The sequence below is a fragment of the Condylostylus longicornis genome, unplaced genomic scaffold (genome assembly GCF_029603195.1).
Source record: "Condylostylus longicornis isolate FDR11 unplaced genomic scaffold, ASM2960319v2 ptg000038l, whole genome shotgun sequence".
Classification (NCBI taxonomy): domain Eukaryota; kingdom Metazoa; phylum Arthropoda; class Insecta; order Diptera; family Dolichopodidae; genus Condylostylus; species Condylostylus longicornis.
The window spans coordinates 16182260-16205227 of NW_026578007.1; the positions used below are offsets into that span (position 1 = coordinate 16182260).

The following is a 22968-nucleotide window of genomic DNA, read 5'->3' on the forward strand; positions in this document are numbered from 1 at the left end:
TTTACACATCCCTTTGTATTGAAATCTTTAAATTATAAAAAAAAATATAAATTGAAATCCTTATACTATCCTACAGGATGGCAATTATGTTGATTTTTTTTTTTGTGATGGAAAACTACAAAAAATAAAGGGGTGATGAAAATGTTGTGGTAGAGGTGGGAAGAGTGAGTAAGAATGGAAGAGAAAAAATTCAGATTTTTATAGAAATTTTTTTTTTTTGCTAGTGAAATGCAATTTTTTTTTTGTCCTTTTTTACGTTTTCGTTTTGATAAAAAGTGGATAGGAAGGATCTGATAATGTATTTTGACATTTTAAAAGAAAAAGAGAAAGCAAAAGAAAAAAAATAACAACAGTGGAAAATAAGTTTTTTTTTTGTAGTCGTCATCTTCTTGTAACTTCTTCCTCTTTCGAAAAAAAAAATGCGATTTTTCAAGGGAAAATGAAATTGTCTCTTCTTCTTATTTTCATTTTTATCTTTTGCATGTTTAAATTAATTCCACTACCGTTTTTATACAAAGAAAAAGGAAAAGGATTACAACAGAAAGAGAGAATTTTTACTTGAAAATTTTATTCGATTTTTTTGTTTTTATTTTATTTTTACATATATAAAATTAAAATATAATAATAATGGATGAAAATATTTTATAGGTGCATTCTATTATAAAATTATGGAAAGAAAAAAATCTTTATGGTATTAAAGTTCTTTTCGTTTAAAGGATCTGTTTTTTTTTGTTAAATAATATAAGGGTGCGTTGTAATAAAGGATTTAATAAAATTAGAAAAGGGAAGAAAAAAAAGTACAATGACGTAAAAATAAAATATTTTATTTCCCCTATTGAAAATTTTGTTTGTCGGATATTCACCATTTTTTACAAACTAGGAATATCCGATGAAATATTTTTGGGAAACAAATTATAATATTTAAAAATTCTGATAAATTATGATACCTTGATTGCATAAATGCGAATATAAATGACAAATATAATGAAGAATTCAAAATTAGTTATTAAAATCTCCAAGAATTTGATTTGAACTACAACAAAATGACCAGTGGATTCGAAATATTTATTGTATAAGTGCCAAATTTTTTTAGAATTTCGGTTTACATATAAAAAATTATGTAGGCCGGAATTTTTAACTACGTTTTCATCTTAAGCAGCAATCTATTCTGTTAAATAAATTAATGTTTTCTTCCGGCAATTTATGGGTATTGAAGGATTGCCTCACTCACTTTAACTCAAATCTTATATTGTAAATTTCCCAAAAATTTTTCAGGAAGAGATTTCAAAATTAAAAATATTAAACAAAAAAATGCATTCTATTTATACTTTATTTGAATTTAAAATTTACTATATTGCCATCTAAAGAATTTTTTTTAAATCAAAACTATAAATAGTTGCATTACGAACGAAATCAATGATAAATTTGAACAGAAATAAGCTCTTCTCGTATAAACGACTGCAATTATAAAATTAAAAAGTTTTCAATAATAATACTAGGGTTGTTGTGTATTACAAATCAATAGCTTACATAAAATACCGAATTATTTACCTTTAAAACAATTTCTATACAAAAACATTGTAATTGATACTTTTGATAACCGGCTATATTCGGATCGGATATAGCCGTATATAGTCGGGTAATCCGAAGAATTAAAAACCAGAGTCTGCGATACTCTCTATTACATTAAATGGCGTTAGATCAATCTCTGTAAAACTAATCAACTTCTATCATTATTTTTTTAGAAGACTCCTGTACGTATTCTTTTATATGTTATTTGAAAATTTTCAAGATATTGCACCAATGTTAAAAATATTATAGCAAACTCTTAATTGAATCGAAACTATTGAATAAATCGGAATTTATGAATTATGAAGTTTTAGAACAGCAGTCTAAATTAGGAACGTTTTATTTCAGACTGTATCTAAAGCATTAGTATGAACATATTCCAAATTCTTATATGATTCTGATTCTAAGATTGATTATAGTTAAACAGAATAATCTTTATTAAAAATAGATACACACATTTCCTGTAACAAGTTCACCTAAATTTTGTAGTAGTGCCAAAAACCTCATTTTATTATCCGCATAAATATGAGGAAAAAAAATAATTTTTTTTCTCTTTTTCGCAACAAGTTTTAATCATCAAAATTTAAGAAAATTTGCCTGAAAGAACGTTCATTTTTTCAATTTTTTTCTTTTTCACACTCACATAATACCGTAATTATTTTGAAAAATAACCACACTTGTACTGTACATTGTGCTTCCGCATAATGTGTTTCCGATTTTTGTTTTTCCTCTTTTATTCCATCTTTTGTTCTTCTCTGCAATTCTAAAAAACAAAAAAAAATAGAAGGCCACTATATAACACCTTTAAAATAAACAACCACACTATATATACTCACAATTATTATATATGAGAAAAAACTACCTTCCACATAAACTACATGTAGGTAAAAAGAATTCTCAAAATAAAGGATAATGAGTTTCCTTCTCACCTTTAAAAATAATCACATATATACATACACATATATAAATGAATACAGAGATGTAAATATAATTTTGAATAGAGGATATAAGAGAACAAAATCTACATAATATAAATTATGGGGAACATTCTTCACCTGAAACCAAAATAACGACATTTTCAACTCATTCTTACCAATTATACTTTTGGAAAAAAAAAAAAACCAACCAGCCATTATACGTAGAAACCATGCAGTTTTTTTTTTTTTGTCAGAAGAGGAATTGATATTACAAAAGAAAATAGAAAAGAGAATGGTACTTTACTGCAGATGATATAATAGGGACCCAAGATTAATTGTTGGTTCTATGGTGTTTATAGAAGTACTATATGAAAAGGAGAAAAAAGCTAAAAAGGAAACATATGAATTCTGTTTTTTTCGTTCTTCTTCTTTTTTTAACCTGATTCCCTTAATAATTGCCGTCTTTACTGTAAAGGTTACACAAGTACACATATACAAAAGTTAATATATTTTAATTGATTCCTTTTTGTTGAGAAACCAAAAAAAAAAAGAAATAGAACAATTGAAGGTGAAGTTTTTACTTTGTATCACAAACACATAAAATTCACTTATACATGTAGAGATAAAGAGAAACCACAAAAAACTGAATGAATAAAAGTAAAAGTTTCTTTATAATAAACTAAGTATTTGAGATACAAAGAAAAGAAGTTCTTTACAAATTTTATATACTTCTAACTTAAAGTAAAATAAATTGATTAATTGTTAAAATTGAAAAAAAAAAACAAAACACAATAACCATAATCTTGATTGACAATATTAATACAATATGGCAACATTATAAACACTCATTTCTATTATAATGAAAGGATTTAAAAATGAAAACCTCTTATTGGTTAACAAATATTGTTGCCAATTGTAAACAATGGAAAATGTGTACATTTTCGAAATTGAAATGTAGCTGTTAGTTTTATCCTGTTCTATCCGTTCCTCGGATAGAACATTAATTCTTTTAAGTGGCTTCATGAACGGCAAGTCTGAAACATCTTTAATTTTAATAAATTGTTGATTGACATCATTTTGCTCTACTTAATTCTACGCAATACAACAAAATTTTTGTAAACTTACTTTTTTTTCTTCTGAGTTAACGCTACAGCAAATGTCAGTACAAGAAATGTCAGTTTTTCACTCATATAATCGACATGAAATGTGCTACTTTGTCAAACTAACGCTTTAATTAACTTGTATTTCTTAGTCGGATTTCATATTAGAAAGCAAATTTGTACTATTTTGACATTTAAACATTGTCTTACTATAAAAATATCATTCAAATATTAACAACTTAGATATTAATTGAAACAATGAATTTTTTTTATTGATTTAACCATAACACTCACTTAATCACCACACCATTGAAATTTGGAAAAATGAAAATTATTTGCATTTCTTTCATAAATAATAACATGTGCTGACGAATTCAATGTTTTAAACCATGGTTAATTTAAATAAGGGGACTTATTGAAAAAGGGGAGGAGAGTGATTGCCTCCTTTCAACAAAGTATTCACAATTACAGATATAACGTTTGTACATGGCACACTTTAATTCATATTTACCTTAACCAACATTATTTTCATCTTAAGTCAACATTTTTCAAATATATTGGCTTTTCTGTTTAATTTATTCCTGAACTATTTAATACTATTTGGTTAACTTTAAGTTCAAAGAGTATAATATGTATTGTAAACAAAGTTCCTGCACAATCCCTATAATCATCATGGGGGAGAGAGATAAATGAAAACACTTTTGGCCTCGCAGTCCTCAGCGTATGCTGGTCCACGTCAATTTTGGACGTCTGTCGTTGGACTGCTTCAAACCCCAGTCTAAAATACTAAAGAAAGAGCAACTGGCATGAGATATGACCGCAGATCTCAGATTTCACTCCGTCGCTTCCAGAGTGCGCAAATTGCAGTCCAATTTTGAGCTACAAAATTGTGTATGTGTAGGTAATAATTCTTTTATTAGTATATTGGGAAACAAATGGCCATACTCTTTACAAAAAATCTTAGATATTCCAAAATAAAAACATTTATCATATAAGAAATGTTCTATAGAATTCCATTCAATCAATTTGATAAATCGGGATTTCAATTTCAAATTTTGAACAAACATCAGAATTGCGTATTGGAAGTAAATTTCTGTTTTCATTTCATATCGTGAGGTTAATGCTACAATTAAATAACTCGAAAATTTTATATAATATCATAAAATCGAATGCTCTTTCATCTGCGACCAATATCTAAGCTTAAAAGGGTTCTTAAATATCTGAAAATAATAATGCCAAAGTTAGATATCTTCATAACAAATTATTTGTTATTGCTAAATTTTGTAAATTCAATATCTCTAAACCAATAATTGCAAGTTATCTAGTTGTAACATTAACCTCACGATATATAGATCATTAACAAAACACAACCATTTAATAAGCTCATACTCTTCAATGCCGTTCATAATTTTATCATATATACACTCTCCGTCCCGTAAAACTTAATATTAAACATTGAAATTACACGTATTTGCAATTGATCGCAACTCCTTAAAAATTATTTTTGTGTCTTAAATAATAACCTTTAAAATAAAAATCCAATGGTGTATTTAATAAAAAAAAATTACATTTCCTGGTAATGTGAAACTTATTTTATCCTCCTTTTATTATTTTTAAAACAAAGACCTTATATAAATTTTTTATAACCATAAAATATAATATTTCTATATTTAAATCTATGTAATAATAAATATATTTTCATATTGCTATGTAACATAAAAATTTCAATATAACATAGATTTTAAATGCAATTTCAAAGCATGTGCTAGATTTTAATCCTTCAGCTTTTCTCTAGGTATATGTACCTACAATAGAAACCATATAAAAATATTTTCAAATTTTTCAAATTACAATAGCAAAATATTAATAATTTAATATTTTGCCAATAACTATTTTTAAAAATACGGAAATAAACATAACCTTAATTTATATATATAATGAACGTGTGTCTATAATAACCAGAAAATCCAATAGACTATGAAAATTATTTCTTTTTCACACTTAATACATACATACGTTTAAAATAAGCATAATTTTTTTATACATGAATTTTCTCTCACACACAATAATACTTGTATAAAAATACTAATTTATGTTTTCTTTACATTGTAGTTCAATGGCTTGAACAATTTTTTTTTTTGACAAACACCATAATAATAAAAATGTTGTTGTCGTCCGTCGTAAATATTTATAAAAAATGAGGAAAAATAGAGTCGACCGTGTCAACTCTGTGATACCCGTACGAATTTGTTAGCCTATGTTCGAATAAATATGCCATAACTGATTATGAATCAGACTATCACTTTAAGTTGCCATATTACCAGATTAATATATGCAAAATTTTAGTACAACCAGAAGGAGTCAAGTGTCCATTGAGCCAACTTAGCTCAATTAGTTTTTTAGTTATCGCTGTGACGGACGGACGCACGGACAGACAAAGCTAAATCAACTCACAATTCAACGCTGATCATAAACATACACTTGAGTCTATATTTCAGAGTATTATTTCTTAGCGTTACAAACGGTAAAACAAATTTAGTATACTCTTCGAACATATGTTCGAAGTTCGTACGGGTATAATAATAATAAAAAAAATTTCGCTTCATTTAGTTTTTAGATACATATAGATTTTCTTTTTTATTTTACTTTATAATTTAATTTTAAAATAAACAACAAATTAATATGAAAAGAATTTTTGAATTTTTTTTTTTTACCTCTAATTTCTAGCGACCTCTAATTTACTATAAAAAAGAACAAATCTTGGCGAAATTATTCTAATGAAAAAAAAGAAAATATTTAACAAAATCATTGAACTTTATAATAAAAATATTTTCTTTTTTTAATTTTCATATAAAATTTGTTATTTAACGTAACAGATGCTTGTTTGTTATTATTTTTGACATTTCTCTTTTCATTTTATGTCAGATGTCACAGTTAAATCTACGGGTTTTATCGCGGAGAGACGAACATAACACTTCGGAACTATTAATATTTAACAATTAATTAAGAATTAGTTCGGTGACTAAATAATTTCAGGCTTTAGACCTGTCATTCGGCCATCAAAATCATATGATTTCTCTCTTTCTAATTACGTTCTTTGAGTGTAATTAAAATTGCGTGTTTAAATCAACCATTCACTGTCGATTACAGCTTTGAAAAATTATATTCAATTTAGTTTTAATCATATGACACAAATATGAGAAAAGTTGACTCAAAATTTGACACTTCGAATTGATTTTCAAAAGTAGTTCCATGACAATGTTGTCGTTGTCAAGGGGTTACAATCTTCCAAATTTTTTTCTATGCTTTTCTTTAAATTAATAAAAAGAATAAAACGTTCAAAAAATCACCCATTATATAAATATATTGTGCAAAGAATAAAAATAACAAAAACGAAAACAAAATATAAAAATATTTCCTGTATCGCATACGTAAAATACGTGACATGAACATTGCACCTAACCCTCACATTAAATAAAAAAAAAAATTCCTTAAGTATTTTAAAAAATTCATTTGCCTTTATACCAACATTTTATCATGAACTTTGTTAATGCCAACTGAAACAAAAAGAAAAAAACAGAAAAAACGAAACTTGGATCATTTTCTTTTACTCATAGCATTCACAATACAACCAAATTAATAATAATGTAAACATATACAATTACACACACACAAATATATTTCAAAAATAATTTGTATCAAATATAGTAAATTTTCTATTACATTTTTAGAATTATTAAGAAGAAATCGTGTTGGAATTAATGGAATTTGCACGATCCAGGTTCAAATTCTAGAGAATGAGAACTTTTCTTTTATACTCTAAATGCTATTTTATCCTTTTTTAAATAAATTCTCTAAAAACATCATTTAATCTGACATTTGGATGGAGATTATTATGAGCACAAAGTACAAAAATGAATGAAACTCAAGCATTTGTGTGGCTATGTTTTGGCAGAGATTTTTAAGTTGCATTGTTCATTTGCTTGCCAATGCAAATTTTTGATACGAACTCGAAAACTGTTATACTAAAACAAAATTAAAATTAAATAATTATTTTGTAGTTTGCAATAATTTTGAGTTATAATAAAATTTAGAAAAATTCAACATCATGCAAAAAAAGAAAAGTCCATTTGCCAAATTTTCGGGAAGAAAAGAGTTAATTAAATTTTTAATTGGGAAATATGTATATGAATTTAAATATTCTTTAACTATTTTCTTTATGTTAATTAATGTGATTGCGTACAAAAATGTGATGTGGTCAGAACATAACCAAGCTCAAAGTGTATTAGCAAAAGTAATTTAAGAATGCAAAAAGGTTTTTGTTAACATACTTGTCAAAATTAAATTTTGGTTGTAAAAACTTATATTTTGGTGGAAGTTCGGTCTAAATTTGAAAAATCTAATCGATGATATTTGACTTCTTTGAAAAGTAAGGTGGCATTTCGCATTGTTGGTCAGAGCTTATGAATAAAATTTCCACATAATGTGTTCAATATTTTTCTTAAAAGTGATCAGAAATACAAAATCGGCATATTGTAAACATGCAACTATTGAGACCCAAAACAGGTATCCCAAAAGTTGATTAATTTGAGAGATGCCGACTAAAGTGAAACTTAAATATAAATTTTCATCAAAGTCATTTTAGTCTAAATTATGATACGTGAGTATACAAACAAACATATGAGAAACTGACTCTCTCTAAATTAAGTTTTTTGACGTTTCTCTGTTCTCTGTTACATTCCTATTGAAAACTGAACAGGTGAAATTTGGTGTCATCATATTAAGTACTTCCCTTATTGCATGCAATACGGTCGGTAAAAATTAAAAAGGAAAGAATAATTAAATATCAAAAATATCAGAAATTCAAAGTTGTCATAAAATGGAGAAAAAAAACAAAACAAGAATAATTAAAATTTCTTTTTGCATTTTTAAGCTATTTTTAAATCGGAGGAAAAAAATTTTTGAATTTTTATTACAAAACATGCAAAAGATTTGCAAAAAAAATGACAGATGAAAGGAAGCGTTAAAATAATTATTTTATTTTTAGTTTTAAAAATTCCATCCAATTTTAATTCAAAAGAGATTTATAAACAAAGAATTTTGAATACAAAAATTATTCATAAAATTATATGAAAATGCTTGAATAAATAAATTTCTTAGGAATATCAAAATGAGATTCCTTCAAAATTAAATTGAAGGTGTAATCGTCCTTGTCTCAAATTTAAATCAAAAATTTTATTTGATGCTACTATAATCTAATGCAATGCAATTTTATTAAATATTTGTGTGTGTTAGCGACCTAAATTTTGGAACTTATCGGGTTATTTTAGTCTCAACCTTTTCAAATAAAAATTTGCCCCGCCAATCAAACTAAAACCTCTAACTAAAAACTCATTATTTTAATATTTTTTCCATAATTTTTATTTATTCTAGCTTATATCAAGTACGATGCTCTCTTCGGGTTTCACCAAGATTGCCTGTACAAATTGAAACCAGTATACCTGAACAACATCAACAACCCCCATCAACAACTTCATCAAGTGCATCAGCAACAAATAATACAACAGCAAATTCAACACCAACAACAACTGTTGTAACATCAAATATAATACCAATTGAAAATCAATCACAAACTTCTCAATTACAACAGCAACAACAACAGCAGCAGCAACAGCAACAAAAACTACAGCAACAACAACAGCAAATACAACAATCGCAACAAACAACAGGTACAACAACATCTCCAACTACAACAACAACAATATTAAATGGAAATTGCTTAGAACAATCTCAGACACAACAACAAACTACACCATTACAACAACAACAACAACAACAGCAGCAACAACATCAACATATATTGACACCACAAAATAATATTTTACCTGGTTCAGCATGTATTATTAATGGAAGTGGTGCATCACGAATCTTTCAAATTCTCTATAGAAATGAAGAAGTCACTTTAAAAGACGTGATCTCATTTAGAGCTCATTTATTAGGTAAGCTTATTTTATTTGTGTTTTTATAAGTACATATAATGTATATATATATATATATATATATATATATATATTTAAATTATACCGTTTAAATTTATTTTACTATATTGTTATACAAAATTTTAAAGAGTCCATAATATATATAGGGGTTTTTTAAAAGAATATTAAATTAGCCAGAAATTGTAAACCTTTTCAATGTGAACTAAACATTTTTTTATAATTTTCAATTTATAAACATCATGGAAATCCAATTAATCAAGTGAAAATTCAATGAACAGTTGCAGTATCCGCAAAACGAATACAAATCTTATTTGAAAATTGTCGAGAAAAAACCGGCTGTCACGCATAGTCTATAATTGGGCCTATAAATCTATTCTTTCTCCTACTTTAGCGTTTCGCTCATTAAAACTTTGACACGCCTTTTAAAATAAAACTTTAATTAGATGAAATTTTCATGGGCAATTTAAGGTCTAACGAAAAGCTTAATTATTATTCTTTAAAAAATTTGTATAAAATTCCTTTTCTAGATGAAAATCTTAATTCTAATTTCCATTATAGGAAAAAAGAAGTAAATTTATAAGAAATTTTTTAAAGGATATCTGTCCTTGTAAAGACGCAGCCAGAATGCGGTTTCCAAAAAACAATTTGCTGTAAAATCCAAAAATATCCGTGCGTTAAACGTAATGCATTAAAATTCGTGATTCTAAACTAGCTTTGCTAAAAATTAAAAATTTTAAAAAAAATATTTTTGATGCCACAAGATTTCAGTTCTGAGATACCAAAACGATAATAGAAATTTTCGATAACCACATGCTTGAATGCCATATGCATTCTAGAATAACCCTAATATAAAATTACAATTAACTTTTTTAAGGATTTTCAATCTCTGGCAAATGTGTTTGGCAAAATATTTTTTATTTTAAATAATAATGGCAGAGCAATCGCATAAATGTGAGCTTTATATTTATATATATAACAGTTATATTTATTATAAACTGGTATATATACGAGTATATATACTCTTGAATACTTGGTATATAGTAACAAATAACTTATACATTATTTTATATACCCTTTTAACGGTTATATTGCTTATTGTTTTGTTTTTTTTTTTTTTGTTAAAGACAAGAAGAGATGAAAAATTAGTTTTTATTGTTTTTTATATACTGCGTGCACACCTGGGATGTAAAACAATGAAAATTTTATTATGGTTTTGTTCTTTTTTATTTTTATTATTATATTCTTTTATTATTGTTGACGTCTATTATTATTTAAGTTGCAGAAGTTTAAACCCCTTTTTGTTTTTACAAAAATTTTTTAAGTGTGAGTGTTGATAGAATAGAAGAGAAAAGAATTTACAAATGACATAAACATACTCTCATTATATTGTTATAAAATAAAAATGTTTACTTATTACAGAATTGAGTATAGAGTATAGGTATCTAGACGTATACACATTCATCTTATATAATTGTTATACGTACTTATTATTTTACATTCACTTTCCATTATAGAAAAGAAAATTTTCATTCTCTGACATGAAAGAATTTTTTTTTTTTTATATTTTAATATGAAACTTTTAATTTTTAAAACTTAGAACAATTACAATAAAAATTTCGATGTATCCTTATTCTAAATTTTACTTGAATTTTAGAAAAAAAAAATTTTTAAGAAAAAAATTTAAGAATTTCAAATTTTCTTTTTGTTTTTTTTTTTAAAGAAAAATTAAATAAAAGTTTTAAAATGAATTTATGTTGTATAACAATTTTGAGTTAGAAAATATGTAGGGCAACTTCTTTTATAGAATTAAATATATATATATATAGAGTTTTAAGAAGAAAAAATTATTTTGTAATTTATTGTTTGCATTTCATTATTTCTCAACTTTACTTAAGGGGTTTCCTTATATATATACGAGTAAATGTATAACAGGCAATATATATATTTTAATAAGAGTTAATAATTTTTGAAAGTACATGTTTTACATAATTAAAATAAAATTATATATATAAAAAAATGAGAATCATGAATAATTTTAAAAATGTAGAGAAGAAAAATTTTTTTAAAATTTAAAATAAAAATTAGAATACAATGAAAACTGCTTACAGGCATAGTATCTAACTTTTTAATTCCATGGCTCAAAATTTATAAGACCGATTATATATAACAGTTATATAACAATTATAACTGTATATAACAATTATATATAACATTCTATAACAGTTGTTATTCGTATTTATAGTTACGTGATAGCATACGAATATACATTTAAAATTTACATGCAAAGCAAACACACAATACAATGAACAATTGTAGGCTACTCATACGCTTTATTTGTAATCAAAATATATTGTTAAAAATTCTGAAATTTTAAGATTAAAGCTACCTAAATCCAATTTTGTAACACTCTAATTTTATTACAAATTTAAATTCTCTAGAATTGAGTGCATTTGCTATAAAAATTTGATTATAGTGTACTTCAATTCTACTTCAAGTTATAATTCCGATTTTATAGATAAAACTATTAAGAATTTTCAAAATGAAATCTTTCGTAGCAATTTTGAAAATGAAATTTAAACTTTAATTTGTTAAATCTAGTTTTACAGTACTTCCCAAAATTATCTTACCATTTAACCTTTTAATAATAAAAATAATTTCGGTTCTGGTCGTTTCCTGTGGTGGCAACAATATTAAATGCCTCGTTGTGTGTTTTTTTTTTAAATAATTGTAAACTACGAAATTTATTGATTCGAAAGGCATTTTTTTTTTCGAAATTAAATGTCAAAATTAATGTAATCATAAAAATATTTATTTTCTATTACAAAAAGAACATCAATACAAAAACATTCTTAAAAAACGTTTAAGAAAATCAAAAAAATTTTAAAATGGCTTTTTCAAATAGAAAAAAAAAATTTTCATTTTTCTAAATTATAAAATAAAATTTATCCTTTTTATATTTGACAAATAAAATTATTTTCACTTTAAAAGAAGATTTAAACCCATAAAGCAATTGAATGCAATTATAAAAGAAGAAAATTTTTTTTTTACTATAACGCGAAATTTTTCTTTGAATTAGAAAAGAATGATTTTTTTTTTTATTAAATTGAATTGAATTTGTAGAAGAAAAAAAATCTGTCAACATTTTATTGTGTTAGTTTGTATTCAATATGAAAATCTTTTTAATAAAACTAGTGAAAAAAATTAGATTTTATTTATATTAAGAATTTCTTTTTGCAGAAGCGATAAAATTCATACGGATGAAGGAAGCTTAAAATATTCACAAAGTGACATTTTAATTTGATTTTCTATGAATGCTACGTTTGTCATAGTTTTACACATATTAACATTGAAGATATTTTTCAAATCTTTTTAAAATTGTTTTATAATAAATTTTTTTAAAATTGATTCATAATAAGGGTCACTTAGAATCAGAATTTCTTAAAAGATAATTCAGAATAAGGGTGATGTTCAATTTTGATAGTGTTACACTAAAATAAATGGGAAATATTCTAATTTGCAGATCAGATTTAATTATTTAAAATGTTAGTATTAAGGTAAAAAATATCTTTAAAAATTTGAAAAATTTCTCTGTCATAAACTTGCAATAGTGTCGGAATGCTGCGACTACTAACATGAGTTTATTAATTAAATTAATATAAAAAAAATTCTAAAATTGTACACAGAAAATATTTTCACTATTAATTCAATAAATTCAATATGAGTTCTAGAAGTCATTTTTCTTATAACAAAGAAATATATTTTTTAATATTTATGCAAAATACTTGTATAATAAACCCAATTAAAATTAACTATTTGTACAATTATTGCATTTTTTTTATTATTAATTGTTTTATTTTTAATTTTTTTCCTCCACTGTATATCAATTCAAAAATATTAAATTTTAATATACTTTAAATTTTCTTTAACAATAATTTTCTACTTCAAAAATTTTAAAGAAACTTTTCTTTTAAAAAAATTTAGAAAAGAATTTTCCAAAAAAAAAAAAAAATATGAGCATCATAAATTCCCATATGAGAAAAAATAAAATTTCTTATAACACCTACAAAATTCTTAAGAAAAATATTTTGTGACACTTTTTTTTTATAAAAATTTTGCAAAAAAATATTTTGTTGTTTAAGAAATAGCTTGCCACCTAAGCTTTTACCCTTTATTTTTTACCCTTAAATTAATTTTTTTACAAGAAATTGAATTTTATATGAAGTTCAATAGAATGAAAAAAATTGCATATATTTTGGCGTGTGTCTATTAATTTTCACAATAGCTATACAAATTCAATTTATTTGTAAATTATGTTTTAACTGAAACTAGTAATTGAAGTTTAAACTAAAATTAATTTAAAATTATTTATTAAAGAGCCAACCTGCGGCAGGTATGCATAAAAATTAGTTAAATTAAATGTGGTTTGAAATATGGCAGCTTAAAATATTGATTGAAATATACATGAAAATTTGATTTGAGAAAAAAGTTTGAGTTTAACTACAAAATCGAAATAATCAACATTTCTCATCATTTTCAAATAAAATCGCTTCAACTTCACTTAATAATATCTGACTCAAATTCAATATTATAAAATACCTTAATTACGAATAAAATCACCATTTTCTATATGAAAATTTCATATTAATAAAAGTGATATAATTAAATTTTTGGAATTATAAGGTAGTTATACTCGAACCAAGACTTCAATTGAACCAAAATTACATAGAGTTTACGATAATAACTTTTACAAACAATTTATAAAAATTTGGTAAGCCTAGCTCAATTCAGTTTTGAGCTATCACTGAAAGGAGCGGATGTACGGAAAGAAGAACTGAAATTAATATATCGACTCAGAATTGGATGCTTATTACATACATACAGAGTAAATAATTTACAATATCTTTCGACAATATTAGTTAGTACAAGCATAATAATCCACAAATTTAATTACTACTCTATTACAAGTAAACGTTACAAATTAAAAATCTTACAAAAAAAAAAATAGGTCTTATTAAATCAGTTTATATTTAAACTAGTATGCTTTTAATTGCTTCTCCACCACCATATGCATTATCAAATCCAATTTATTCTCTTAAAATCTTTTACCTTAAATTAATTTCTTGTATATATACAAAAATTTTTTTCTACACAGCATTACACATATGCATATGATCTGTAACATAATTTTCATTCGTTAAAAAAAAAAAAGAATTGGAAAAAAAAAAACTATTAAAACGATCCCGAAAGCATATAACATTTTTCCAATTCACTTAAACAGAAATCATTATAATTCAATGAAATTTCATGTATCTACTGACATAAAACTATAAACACAGTCGAACTCATATATAAGAAACTAGCATGAAAGGGAAACCTCTTTATTAGCAAAACAAAATATGCTGTTCCCCTTATTTCTTTTTACATGCTTGTAAACAAATTCGCTACAAAAATAAATCAAAATTATAAATTTATCGCATTTGCTTTTCCTTTAAGGATCTTAAACTCATTATTTAAAACTCAAGTCTGACATTACAGTTGTCATAATGCTTAAACAAAATTATTTAATCCAAAATTTCTTTCATTAGTCTTTTGACTAATGAAAGTGACTAAAGCATATGTGTAAAAAGCTCGTTATGAATAGAATTTTAATTCATAACTGAACGCTTTTTTAAGTAGAAACCGGATATAGGCAACGAAAATAATTGCAATGTTCGATGTTCTGTTAAGCAAGTCCAACTGTAGGTGTATAACTGATAGCATAAATAAATTCTAGTTTTTTTCAAAAATATTTATACGAATACATCTCTTATACAGAAAGTCTTATATAATGTATACATAAGCGACACTGTTGTGCCACATACATATTACAAATTAATAAATTTATTGGTATAACAAATTTGTGTGTTATAACACATAGCTATATATGTGTCTTTTCGAATTTTGTTGAATAATATGATACAAAATAAAAATATAAAATAATGAAATTTTCTAGGGAGATTGGCTTCTGGAGTAAGAATTTATTCTAATATACAAAAAAAAAATATGTGCATATAACATTGAGAGATAAAATACATATTTGTATATACATATATAATTTATTAATTATAATGTGAAGACCATGTATATAATATGCAGAACAAAATTGCTATACTAACTATGAATGTGAAATTTATTGAAATGGAAAATTTCAATTCAATTTGTGTTTTTGTCGAATAATTTTCTTTTTTTTTTGTAATATTCAAATTATTTCTATATATTACTTTCAACTATATGGAAATATGCAATTTATATGTAACCTTATTATTTTCGATATACATCTATAATATATGTATGTAGAGCAAAGTTATTGAATATTCAAACTATATTGAATTTAAAAAAAAAATAAATAAATAAATTTAGAATTGATCGAATTTAATATATGATGAAAGAAGAATTGATTTTAGATCCATATTTATTTCCACAAAAATTTAATTCAATTATTATATAAATATTTGAAGAGATAAATTGTTTATTTGTAATTTAATATTTTAATCTTATACTCCTTTACATTTCCAACGTATGAAAAAGTAAAAACATAACCCCGTCCTGCAATGCATGAAACAAAAAATTTTTTCTTTTTAATTCGCAAGTTATCCAGAAATTTTCTATAATAATCCGAAATTTTCCAAATTCGTTCCAAGCAATATCTTTTTTGTTAAAGCTTTAGTGAATGTTATCATACAATATTGGAAATTAGTCTTTTCAAAATCATTGTTGGAGCCACAACCGTTCGATTACAGATATCAAACAGAAGTTCTGCGAAAAAAAAATTTAAATCAATGGAATTCAGCTCTAAATTTGATTTTTATCTAATAAAATCGTAAGCATTTTTAAAAAATTAACTTATCAGTTCGCTACTTTTGTATACTTTCCGAAAAAAAAACAATATCAAAATATCGAAAGAGGTTCGCAGAGTGATTTAGGTGTAAAGATATAGAGAAAATATTTTAACAAATTAGGAAATCAAAACTTATTATGAAAGGACATTTTTCAGTTCTCTTTAAGAAGCTCTTTGGATTTCTTTATGAAAATATATTAATTTAAGCAAGATTGACTTCCCTTACTGTTTTTGTAGCCTTATGTAAATATTTCATATTCTGTATTTAATCTAATTCTTTCACTATACATGTACATTATAATCTAATAATTTATAAAAAATTGAAATCCAATTTTTAAGAAATTTATCAGTCCTTTATAACATTTTGTAATACTAGTGTACCTATGTATGTATATCTTTATTTTTAACACATATTTCAATTTTAATTTTACAAAATACAAAATATATTTATTTAAAATTACATACAAATTTATAACTTCATGTCACGAATATTATCTACTTATACTTATGTACATTTAATACTATATATACTAAATTTATATTAACACGTATATATAGAATTCTTTTTACAAAATCAATAAAATTTATTTTCTAAAAATAAAACCAATTCAAAACAAAAAGGAAAGAAATTGAAACATTTTAAAAAATATTACATGAAGCCTCAAAACGTGCTTGTTTACCTTATATAATATCTTGTTTATAACTCTTTACAATTTAAGGATCTTTTTTTTATTTTTAAAAATTTTATAATTCACTCCAACGAATGACATAAATTATTTACAATTCACAATTTATTCAACAAAAAAACAAAAGCAGAAAATCAAAAGAGTTTTACTATATTGAATAATTAAACAGAGGGATAACAAAAACCGTTATATGAGTAGGATCCTTCCTGTATATAAAAGGAAGGAAAAAAGGGAAAAAATATTAAAAGGATTAAGAAATTCCAATTGATTTCATTTTACATTTAGATTTTCATTTTATATTTTGTTTTTGTTTTTTCTTACTCCTCCAATTGCATACACAATATATATATATATGAGACTCTCTCGTATCATCTAAAGTGAGAGCATATAAACAGAGCGAATTTTTTTTTTCGTTACCTTTTTCTTTATTTCATTTTACATAGAAATAAAATGTTAAAGTTCATCAAAAGTATAAATATTTTATATTTTGTATATAATCTTATATATACAATACATAATATATATAGTATATAAAATAAAATTGAGAAAGAGTAAGGAATCGTGAGAATGAAATGACAAAATGATAAATAATAGGACGAAAAATTTTAAAATATATATACATATATATAAATGTATGTACGCCTAACATAAATAATCGTGTCAATTTAAATTCTTTAAAAAAAAAAATAAAGGGTTAAAAATGATAACAAATCTCTTCAATATTTTGGATCCCATTTGAAAGAATAAAAATAACAAAAACAAAACAGAAAAAAAAAAGGCAAAAAGAAAATAAACAAAAGCAAAAAATTTAAATGAGACTATGAGAGAAGATTTTAAAATTTAAGTGAGAGTTTTGAATAAATTTTTAAAGTAGAAAGAATAAAGAAAAAATTTTTATATTAAAAAAATTTTGGTTTAGCTGAGTTTTTCATGAATATTTTCGTATAGTTTTAAGAAAATTGCCGGCACGAAAAGTTAAAAAAAAAATCTAATGTAATCAGCACATAATCGACCGCATTGTAAAAGTGTTAAAAGTGACCGCATTGAAAATTTCCTTAAAATGTTTATTTCAAATTCTATGAAAAATGGAAATTAAAAATTTTATTTAACATACTTAGAAAAATATAAATTTGGTTCTGGTCCATAACACGATTTTTCTGCAAAGGGAAACTTTTTGCAAATTTAAACTCGTTAACAATCAGAATACAAATTTCAAATTACAAGAAATTTCCATCTATTAGTTCCTGAAATATGATCAAATATATAAATTCGGCCCATCTAGTGAAACATCTACTTCCTCGTGCTCGAATATTCCTGAAATATGATTATGATGTATTCAAATCTGAGTTTGATATATACAAATCCGAAATTACAAGAATTACCAAATAATGTACGGTATATAGTTTTAAGCCATCTATTAGTCTATTCAAAAACTGTGTGTTTGTTTAGCTTCTACATTTTTCGAAACCTGTAATTATGCAAAAATTTTATTAAAATTTCTTAAAATCCCTGTTATTTCGGAAACTGTTGAAATGTGACACCCACTACGAAATAAAACTCATTTTTATTCTTCTAATTAATATCATAGATTGTTGTTTATATTTTTGAATCACCCTGTATATACAAATGCATTTAAATAACATTAAACATAGACACACACCACGTCAATGTTTAATTCTCGCGTTATTTTTTTAAATAAAGCTATATCTTAAATAATGCATATATAGTATGAGGTGAGTAATGTATATAGTATGAGCGAATTTAACTTATTCTTTTCCTAGCGTTCTAATATTGGCTCATATTTTTACATTATATAAAGCATAATAATTGCAAAAGAAAAAGTCAATTCGAAAGGAAATTATTCAACACTCATAATATGACATATACTGAATGATATACTGAAACAAATGAATTTAAAGAGCCTTTTTAAACCTTCACGTTTTACTTGAATCTATTGTGCATGTAGGTGCGATGAGTATAAGCTATTTCTCTAAAATAAGCTTTAGGACCTTATTATAAAGAATTTGTGTATATAAAGTTCAATTCTTGCTTGATAATTTTATTATATATACAAAATTTTATATTTTCTTGAAATATATTACATAATAATGAGATAAAATAAAATTTAGAATACATTAAATTCAAAATAATAAATTGATAAACAGGACTCTCATTTTTTATTTATACGTGGATATCCTAATAATGGAAATTTTAGCCTTAAATTGTGAATATTTAATATCTATATAACAAATATGCAGTTTGTAATGCAATATATACATACTCGTATAAATGATATAATTAATCAAATAATAATCAAGTAGATACGTTACGTAATATAGTTTACAATTCGCCTTGGATTTTATGAAAGCAGTTTTTTGAATTTATTCTGTATGCAAAAATTTATACTTCTAAAATCATAAAAACTCTTCAAAATAAAGTCAATTTATTTGAGATTTCGATTATTTTTCAATTAACTGAATTTAAAAGTTCAAATACTTCTTTATTTTTTAAATGAATATAGAAAAATACTCTTAGTCACATTGTACAGACGGATGAATGACTTAATTAAGAGAAAGAGTCCGAAGGCAAAATTTGATTTAGAACATATAGTGAAACTTTAATTCAACATAACCTATACATAACCTACATTTTCTACAAAATTATAAAGTTATTTTAAAAATTATAATTTAAATTAAAATTTTCACTTTTTGATTAATTGTGAATTGTTAACCTGCCAAAATGTATGCAATCCTGAATATATTTCCTTAATTCAATTATAAAACTTTAAATGAGTATTTCGAAAACTCTCTTTTTACATACTAGTACGAATTTATTTCCAAATTAATATGAAATCTTAATTAATATGCTCATGTACTTATATGCAAGAATATATGCACTTTACCCAACATGAAAACTATGTACAATAGGTATGTCAAGTAGGTATAGAAACGAAAAAACAAAATATACCAAATAAAAAGTTTCAAATGAGATTTTTAAAGCAAAATATACAAGAAAAAGTTTAAATTGAAAAAATAGAGAAGAGTTGGATTATTATACCCTGCACTTCGTGAAGGGTATATTAACTTTGGTATGGAGTTTGTAACTACTTGAAGGAGTCATCTGCGGTATGGACATATATATATATTCTTGCTCAGCGTAAAATTCTGCGTCGATTTAGACATGTCCGTCCGTCCGTCCGTCCGTCCGTCCGTCCGATCGCACGATAACTCAAAAACGAATAATGCAATCGACACCAAACTTTCACAAGTTTTTTCTTTTGTGCCAAGGACGAACCCTATTGTTATTGGACTAAGTCGGACAACGGGTTCGGGTAGCTGCCATACAACTCCAAGAGTTTATTTTAAATATTTCAAAAACTAATAAAGCTATAAATATAAAATTTTGTATACATGTGTCCAATTATATTCTACACATGCTCTAAAAATTATAATGGGATTCTATGGAAATTATAATGGGAATTATAATGGCTGCACCGGTTCGGGTGGCTGCCATACAACTCCAACAGCAAATTTTTTATAATCGGCAAAATAATAAAGTCAGATTCATAAAACTTGGCAGTCATGTGTCCAATTATAGGTCAAATATATTTCCGAAGTTTTGGAGGAATTGCTTGACAGGTTCGGGTACCTGCCATACAACTCCATAAGCTAATTTTAAATATTTGGAAAAATAATAAAGTCAGATTCATGAAACTTGGCAGTTGTGTGTCCGATTATAGATCAGATATATTTGTGAAGTTTTAGTGGAATTGCTAGACAGGTTCGGGTACTTGCCATACAACCCCAAAAGCTTATTTTAAATATTTGGAAAAATAATAAAGTCAAATTCATGAGACTTGGCAGTTGTGTGTCCAATTATGGGTCAGACATATTTCTAAAGTTTTGCTGCGATTGCTTGACAGGTTCGAGTAGCTCCCATACAAGTCTAAAAGCTTATGCTTAATATTTGGAAAAATAATAAAGTCAGATTCATGAAACTTGGCAGTCATGTGTCCAATTATGGGTCAGACATATTTCTGAAGTTGTGGTGGAATTGCTTAACAGGTTCGAGTAGATCCCATACAAGTCTAAAAGCTTATTCTTAATATTTGGAAAAATAATAAAGTCAGATTCATGAAACTTGGCAGTTGTGTGTCCGATTATAGATCAGATATATTTGTGAAGTTTTGATGTAATTGCTTGCAGGTTCAGGTACTTACCATACAACTCCAAAATCTAATTTTAAATATTTTGAAAAATTATAAGGTCAGATTGATGAAACTTGGCAGTCGGATGTCCAATTATAGGTCAGATATGTCCGTGAAGTTTCTATAGAATGGTCTCACAGGTTGGAGTAATTGCTACACAATAACGAAAGGTGCAGGGTATAATTCAATCGGTTTATACCGACTGAAACGTTTTTACTTGTTTTTTTTTTGTTTATGTTACATAACTGTTTACATTTCTATATACACAAACACAAGTACTTTTATTACAAGAACTCAAAGAGAAAAACTTTCAACTACAAATTATAAAAGTGTACAAACACGTCATTTCAAAGTCAACAATTTCTCCGAAAAAAAAAAAATTTCCATTTGTTTTTTTTTTGTTTTGTTTTTTTTTTTAGTTGTAGTTGCTCTCTTTATGTGTTTTGGTTTTAAATTGCATTTTTAAAATTATTTTAGCATACTTTTCTGCAATAAAAAGTTAAATGAAAGTTGTGGTTGTACGGTATTTGAGAACCAGACAAATAAAAAATATGAAAAAAAAAAAAATTTTTATTCAATCGATTTGCTCATTTTTTTTTTATTTGATTAATAGTACAAGTACTTTTTTCTCAGTTTCATGCATAAAATTCTCTGCATTTTAAGTGGTGGTTGATTAAGCGAAATGAACGTAATTTTGGCCTAAAAACCTAATTAAAGGGAATATAGAAAACTTCAGAACATTTTTATTAGATTAACATAATACTAATAGTATATAAGCGTTCCTTTTACAATTAATAACCACTTAGCCTTTCTACATCCAAGCACAATCAAATATCCGTAGATTATGTAAAGATTACAATAATATAGTTACGTAAAGTTTTGTCCAACAGTTGGCTTTACATTGCTGTATATATAAAATAAATTTCAAATTCCATTATTGACGTTATTATATAAGATTGTTAACCCGTAAATATAAAATTATTTCGTTCCATTTAGTTAGAAGAGCCTAGTTGAACGTAACTAACTAGACACACCTAACACTGTTACAATACTGTTTTTGATACTATTTTTACAAAAACCTTAAAATATTTTTTGGCATTTCAATAAGAATTTTTAAAAAAAAATAAGGTATTATTTGTTTCACATATAGCTATGTATAAGGCCCTCTTAAATGTGTGTTGGTATTTTTTTATTAAAGCACACATATTTCTTTTCAATTTTAATAAAATTTGTGAGTAATTTTAATTATTCTATGACTTTTCATCTTCTAATATAAAGTAAAAGTTCATCTAATAATATAAAGTAGTAAAAATTTCATTTTAATTTCAATTAATTTATTTTTACTTTAATCTACTGCATTGCGATTTTTGCAATCCCCTAAGCGTATGCTATTATTTGTATATTCGAAATTTTGTGTTATGTACGAGACTTAACAATTACATCTTAAAATTTTAAAAAATTCAAAGCGCTGTTATTGAAAGGAACTAGACAAAAATCATGTACATATAGTTAAGCTAGGTAATCAATTCATATATCAAATCATATTTTTTTATAACTAAAACGGCAACACTAATTTAACCACCGCATACAATATTATTGCATTTCTTGTCATT

At 25.0% G+C, this 22968-nt stretch overlaps 1 protein-coding gene across 2 annotated transcripts in view; it reads left to right on the forward strand.

The window, feature by feature from the left end:
- The window catches only part of LOC129608916 (uncharacterized), a 73469-nt gene that overhangs the window by 27196 nt on the left and 23305 nt on the right, over positions 1-22968 (forward strand). For both annotated transcript variants that reach the window (XM_055520712.1, XM_055520713.1), the window contains exon 2: positions 9020-9585. In XM_055520712.1, the coding sequence (XP_055376687.1) occupies positions 9020-9585 (566 nt within the window). The remainder of the gene's footprint in view (positions 1-9019; positions 9586-22968) is intronic.